Here is a 7,535-nt window from a genome sequence, read left to right as displayed (position 1 = left end):
TTGTTGTCATATGACACAGATAGGCTAACATTACCAGGGTTACATTCACTAGATGAGTATTATTATAATATCGTATCGCACCAAAATCAATCCATTAAATCGCTAGAATCTGCATGCACGGCCGTAATTCATACTTATAAATGATCTAAATGTAATCAGCTGCACCATGCTATGTGCGTCGATCGGAGGGATTAGACTCTTCGTAAATGCAAAAAGTCGCAAGACAAAAATTACTATGTTGCGACATTGTCAACCCGCACCCCCCCCCCCCCCCCATCCCGGCCTGGCGTACCATAGAGATCGAAATCCCCACTACCAGGACTCGAAGTGCGATCAATATCCCCTGTTGCCCCGCAGCAAACATTGACAGGTGCATGACATTCAAGTCTGAATCACATGATTCAGAGTCAGTCATCATCTGCATCTGTTACAGGTCTTGACGGAGAAATTTTCATCATTTATTCCAAATTTCAGTCGGTCATAAGGACCGACATGTTGCTAAAAACTTTCGGCCCGACGAGAAATCTGTCGGTCTCGGACTGTCGGACCGACGTTAATTTCGCACGCTGGGCAGTTTTGTGAATTTATTGGCTGCAAAGCAAAGATCTAAGGCTTGCCTACAAAAAACAAAAATTGTGCGGACTGACAAACTCACGTGCACTGCAATTTTGTTTCAAAGATTTTGTGATTTTTAAACAATAGAAAACTTTGTAATTTTCATATTTAATGAACTTTTGCATTTAAAGGGACAAAATCGGCCATTTTTCATGAATGGTTGAAAGATACTGAATGAAGGGCTGACCACGTAGGCCCAATATATTCGACCCCGGTTTTAGATCTAGACACGATCAATGAAATCATTGCGAAAATAAATTCATTTTCGTGATGGTTTCATGTATCGTTTCTAAAACCGAGGTCGAATATATGCATGGTCACCCTTTCATTCAGTTTCTTTCAACATGTCAAACAATATAAAGTATGTAGTATCTCATATCAAACAAAATTCATGAAAAATGGCTGACTTTGTCCCTTGAATAGATAGATAGATAACATAGATAGATAGATAGATAGATAGATAGAGAGAGAGATGTGTGTACGTACGAGTTTATGTATGTATGTATGTATGTATGTATGTATGTATGTATGTATGTATGTATGTACGTATGTATTTAGGCTAAGTTGGTGAGTTCATTTGTAATGGTGTCTTGGTGAAGTGCATACTGATATCCCATCGTTCAAAATTGCAAAACTTGGGAAAGTCAATTCATTCAAATTCTCATCATTGCAACATTCTCTTTGGAGTTGAAGTAGGCTGCACCACGTTTAGACCCTCGATAAAAACCCGGAGGTACATTCATCTGGGTCCCCTTTTACGTGTTAGGTTCAAAGTAATTATGTTGGTGTGTCACAAAAAGGAATGTTTCATAACGGGATTTATTATTTAGTCCCTGGTTTTTGTTTTCAAAGGAAGCTTGAATCAGATATGTTCTGATACTTTTCAATATCTCTATTGTCTCGTCATGAACTCCACCAATGGAAGAGAACAGCAATTGTACAGAGTATTTTGAAACAGATTTTATTTCTCACAACTTTACGACCAAAACAAACAAAGAAAAGGACGTTGACATAGCAATCTCAAGACTGCATACATAAGTTTCAACCATCCATTTACATATATTCAACACATCAAAAACAAGCAATTGATAAAAAAGGCACATAACAGCGTAAAGAAGAATTAAAATCATGAAATAATGACAAATTGACTTCTTGACTCAAAATAAATTAGTGATATGTGCAAATCTAAAAAAAGGCAAGTGAAAGTGCAACACACCATATAATCTCTAGCATGATTTGTCAATTCATGTTCACTTGGTATACATAATTTTAGCGTTGATGCAAGCAAAGAACATTTTAGAGGTTAACAGTAGGCCTAATGGGAACATTTTAAGACTGGTAACAATTCGGACAAATGTTAACAGCAAAAGCGCTTTGACGCATGCGCACATAAAGTGTACAGAATGTGACATTCTGGGAAATTCTAAGAAATTTAAATTGTTTCGTCTACGACTCAGACGAGTGACAAGTGAGCAACTTTCATAATTTTCAATGGAAAACTTTGGTGAGGTGTGCTACAAATTAAATGTTGCCCGGCAATATTCAAGTTATATCGTTCATTTGTGACATTGGGGCCTTCGACGCCCAAAAAGTATGTTTTTGTTGACCTACGACGTTGCACAAAATCATTAAGATAGGAATAAATTGAAAGAGTTAATCAAGTAGGGTGTTTCGTCATCATGGCCCAAACAAAAATAGGAGGAGTATCTTCTCTTTTGCCACGGTTTGATAGTCCTAAATTCAACACAGCAAACATGCTTGTATGTATGTAATAAACACACACACACACACCCACACACACACTTACATAAATACATGCACATAATACATACGTACATGCGCTATATAAATGTACGTAACGGATGTCCACAGTGACTGATCACGATAGCGCTCTGTGCAATATCCCTTTTCCTGCCAGACAGTAATAACTGTATCACTTCCCCATCAGCCAAGTCAGTAAAAAGCGGTATTGAGCCAAAACATGACGTATTTTCACCCACTTGGCTTGGTATGTTATAGCATCTTTTGTCCAAAAAAAATCAACTTTACAGTATTATGTTTTCAACAGCCTTCAAATGTACAGTATAATGTTAAAAAACATCATATGGAATACGTTGTGTTTCATTAATTTTAACCATTTTGACCTGGTGGTGAAATATGGACTTGGCAGGAAAAGGGATATTGAAGTTTAGAAAATGTGAGATGTTGGAGGAAATTCTAAGAATTTTTCATCTTCAAATGTTATACTTAATTGGACAAACCTATATCAGAGCATCTGTCTGCATAGATATTACAAATTTAAAAAAATATATAATACTGGACAATATTTTATTACAGACAGACTTTCAAAACAAAGTTGTTTTTTATTTGTACCCTATGTATGAATGCTGTAGTGGTATTTCAACCTTTGTATTTCTTTCATTTTCAACTATTTCTACTCATCATGAAAGAAAAGGTTTCTCATTTTAATTATGAATCATCTGGTGATGTTTTAAACGTGCATTGCGTGTGAAACCCTTACCACATACCTTACAAATAAACGGCCTTTCGTTTGTGTGAATTCTATGGTGACCCTTTAAAGTGTCATTCCGTGTGAAACCCTTACCACATACCGTGCAGACAAACGGTTTTTCATTTGAATGAGTCCTCATGTGAATAGTCAGACCCCCACTCTGTATGAAACCCTTACCACAGACTTTACAAACAAATGGCCTTTCGTTTGTGTGAATGGTCTGGTGATCTTTCAAACCGGACTTCCACTTGAAACAATTACCACAGACTTTACAAACAAATGGCTTTTCGTTTGTGTGAATTCTATGGTGACCCTTTAAAGTGTCATTCCGTGTGAAACCCTTACCACATACCTTGCAGACAAAAGGTTTTTCATTTGAATGAGTCCTCATGTGAATAGTCAGACCTCCACTCTGTATGAAACCCTTACCACAGACTTTACAAACAAATGGCCTTTCGTTTGTGTGAATGGTCTGGTGATCTTTCAAACCGGACTTCCACTTGAAACCCTTACCACAGACTTTGCAAACAAACGGTTTTTCATTCGAATGAACCCTCTGGTGGCTTTTTAGAGAATCATTTTCTCTGAATCTCATACCACAGACTTGGCAAGCAAATGTTTTTTCGTTTTTGTGAGTCCTCTCGTGACGTTTTAAGTTTGCATACCACCTGAAAGTCTTACCGCATTCTTTGCAAACAAACGGTTTTTCATTCGAATGAACCCTCTGATGGCGCTTTAGAGAACCATTTTCTCTGAATCTCATACCACAGACTTGGCAAGCAAATGGGTTTTCATTTTTGTGAGTCCTCTCGTGACGTTTTAAGAATGCATACCACGCGAAACTCTTACCACAGACATTGCAAACATATGGGTTTTCATTTGAATGGGTCCTAAGGTGATATGTTAAGTAACTGTTGTTTGTAAAACTCCAACCACAAACGTTGCAAACAAATGGCTTTTCGTTTGTGTGAACTCTATGGTGACGCTGTAAAGTGTCTTTCCGTGCGAAACCCTTACCACAGACATTGCAAACAAACAGTTTTTCATTTGAGTGGATCCTGAGGTGATATTTTAAGTTACTGTAGTTTTTAAAACACCAACCACAAACGTTGCAAACAAATGGCTTTTCATTTGTGTGAACTCTATGGTGACGCTGTAAAGTGTCTTTCCGTGCGAAACCCCGACCGCAGACCTTGCAAACAAACGGTCTTTCATTTAAATGAACCCTTTGGTGGCTTTTTAGACAACGATTTTCTTTGAATCTAATACCAACAGACTTGGCAAGCAAATGGCTTTTCGTTTCCGTGAATCCTCTGGTGACGTTTTAAGCTTGCATACCATGTGAAACTCTTACCGCATAGTTCGCAAACGATGGGATTTTCAGTTAAATGTATTCTCTGGTGATTATTTAGATTTCCAATCTCTATGAAACTCTTACCACAGTCTTTGCAAACAAATGGCTTTTCGTTTGTATGAATTTTATGATGATCTTTCAAATGAGAATTCGATTTGAAACATTTACCACAGACTTTACAAACCACTTGATTTTCATTTGAATCAATCCGCTTGTTACATTTTATGATCATCAATGAACTTTCCTCATGACAAATGCTCTCATGACATACTAGATTGTCATTCAGTTCAAACCTTTTATCATTTATGTTGTATTGCAAATGTTTTTCATCTGAGTGAGTCTTCTGGTGAGCTCCAAAACATTCATTCTCCACAAAACTTTCCCTGCACACTTGTCCGAGAAATGCCATGGTGGTATTTTCACTTGAAGGAATCCTTCAGCGACGTTCAGAACTCTGAGTAAAACTCTTCACGCGTAAACGCTCCATTACTTGGCTGCAGAATGAACCTTCAGAAAGATTTCACCTTGGAGCAACCTGGGTCTGAAAATGTATTATACTTGGTATACTTTTCTATACGACAAAAAAATCTTAAGAGTTCCTTTCTGTCTCCATTCTCATCAACGCAGGCCACAAAATGATTAGCACAATACTTAGCAATTATTCGTGGCATCTATTGCCTTCTTGTCGCTGCATACATTGACACCGTACCCGATGATGGTCATCCAATTTCAAATCTCTCAAGATTTAAATTGCTGCAGTTGGATACATGTACTTGGAAGACACGTAGCTATCCATTCAGCTGTGTCTCTGTGAATTCCCACTGTGGCATCAGATAAAGCTTCTCTTGTAACTGGAAGCAGAAACACAAGACAATAATTGTCAAATGCTTAGAGTTGCGGCTAAACTTGTACACAAAGGTTATTCTAGAGGCTTGCTAAAACAAACAAACAAACAAACAAAAACAACTCCACAAATTACAGTGATTGATATCAACATTCAGTTGTTCTAGATCTGTAGTTTACATATACCATGGAGCTAATCATTTTGTGCTCCATGCATAAGAGAACCACTAGCGAAGATGCCAAGAAAGATCTTTTAGTTTCCATAACCCCGATGGTGAACCTGACTATAAGCTTTGAGGAAATATCAGTGATATGCCAATAAGCGTGTCTATATATAACTGCTAGTGCAGTTCTTGATGGAGAGACTGTGCTACTATGGAAACCACCTACAGTGCATCATTTATGTGTTTTCTCTCTATAGATAACCTTGACTGACAAAAGGTGGAGCTAATGTGGTAGACAGAATCGGACACAACGCCAAAAGACCACAGACATGAATGCCAGATGCTACTTCCCCCCCCCCTCCAAAAAAAGCCAACAAAAACAAAGACAACAAGCCATGCTATGGTTAAGTGGCATCATGAACTACAGAGACGCAGCGGCAAAATCCTAATGTCCGACAACTTGCCACCTCGAAAAGAACACCAAAACACAATCGTTCCGTTTGAACGGGCCATAGAGGTAGCACACGGACCTCTATGGACTGGGGAATCACTAACAACAATAAGTTTGATGTGTGAAGCCCCCCCCCCCCTTGATTTTAAAAGAAAATGGTTGAAATTGTCTCGTGGAAAATTTCAACGATTTTCAGTCTGTCACTACATACAAGACCCTCTATCTCCATGTGATGTGGCGACTGTGGTGATATCCTAGGTCATAGCGCTTCAGAACCTCTCCAGCACTTTGCTTACAATAAAACGGACAATAGAACGACCCGTATATTTGTACAGTAAACCAAGGATAGTAGGCTTTTACTATACTCAGTTACATTAAATTCCTCAACGGAGTACGGTGAAGTAGGCCTACTGTCATACTTTTCTTGCTAAAACAACGGTCCTTGCTATAACTATATCTATAGACGTTCAACACTGAACCGTTACAGCCAAACTCGTTCCTGCCCTGTGTTTCCCATCAAAAATCGTTTCGGCACCACTCTTTTCCCAAATATTAGGCCAAAAAAAAAAGAAATGTTTCTGGTCAGGCCTTTCTTAAAAACATAGGGCCAAAGTCCCTGAAGCTACTATAGACATGGATACAAAATTAAGTATTTCCTGAGTGTATGAAATTATCTCACTAAGGTCATCCTAGGGACATGTAAACCAAATATAAAGCTGTCTGACCAGCGGTTTTGAAAAAACAAGCGACTCAACAGTTGACAGAGCTCTGCTGTGTTATGTAGAGAATAACCTTTTGTGACACATGTATTGATGAAGAAGGTGGATATCTTTGATAGCTCATTTCAGGATGGCCTGACCAAAAATGGAAAAAAATTCTGTAAAAATACAGATTTGCATATTTCATCAGACTATATTAGTCTATAATAGCAAATAAACATTCTAATTAGAGTAAACAAGACTTGCTTAAATCAAGATTTACGTCATAAAAAAACAGCATATCTGTCAGGTTATAAAGAATCTTGAGCTGGTTATCTTTTAATATCAGTATTTTCATCCTACTAACCAAGCACATTTTAACTTTCAAATTAACATTGTAAGTAAGTTCTGTTGAATAAGTTGAGACTGTGCGTACTCAGAGAAAGCACACTGAAGAGACAAATGTTTGAAACTTAAGAAGTTCAAGGTCATCAAAAGCATTATAAGGAATCATGTTACACTTTCATTGCACTGTTTACACAGATTGCATAAGTGCTATAAATAGCACATGAGGAATCTTACAGCCCAGATTTACCATAAAACCCTATCACTTTGACCACTCTTTTAATTGACCACTTTTTTTTTCCACAAAAAGTACCAAGTCAACCATAAATGGAAATTAGAACTTTCTCTACCTCTGTTTATTTGACCACCCTATCATGACAAACTATTATGAGCAATTTCTTTTAGATGACATAAATGGTGGTTCAGAATATATCAAAGTTGGGATTCAGGAAATAAGATACCTTTACATGTTTTCATCCTCAAAGATGGTAAGCATTTCACTATGAACTGTCAAAAAAGTTGAACTTTCTGATAATTCCACACTAAATTATTT

At 37.5% G+C, this 7,535-nt stretch overlaps 1 protein-coding gene across 1 annotated transcript; it reads right to left on the bottom strand.

Annotated features, from left to right (window-relative positions):
- Positions 1–1,290: 1,290 nt before the first annotated feature.
- Positions 1,291–4,030, bottom strand: LOC139132420 (zinc finger protein 383-like). Its single transcript, XM_070698776.1, has one exon. It carries the CDS (start codon positions 3,888–3,890, stop codon positions 3,081–3,083), a length of 810 nt encoding a protein of 269 aa, XP_070554877.1. The 5' UTR covers positions 3,891–4,030; the 3' UTR covers positions 1,291–3,080.
- Between the last annotated feature and the right edge of the window lie 3,505 nt (positions 4,031–7,535).

The sequence above is a fragment of the Ptychodera flava genome, chromosome 1 (genome assembly GCF_041260155.1).
Source record: "Ptychodera flava strain L36383 chromosome 1, AS_Pfla_20210202, whole genome shotgun sequence".
In the NCBI taxonomy this organism is placed as follows: Eukaryota; Metazoa; Hemichordata; class Enteropneusta; family Ptychoderidae; genus Ptychodera; species Ptychodera flava.
The sequence above is the reverse complement of the archived record's forward strand: the minus strand, read 5'-3'. Positions and strand labels throughout refer to the sequence as shown.

Bases quoted from the DNA above. Each gene is read 5' to 3' on its own strand.
- LOC139132420 (XM_070698776.1), bottom strand. From the start codon at position 3,890: ATGAGATTCAGAGAAAATGGTTCTCTAAAGCGCCATCAGAGGGTTCAT.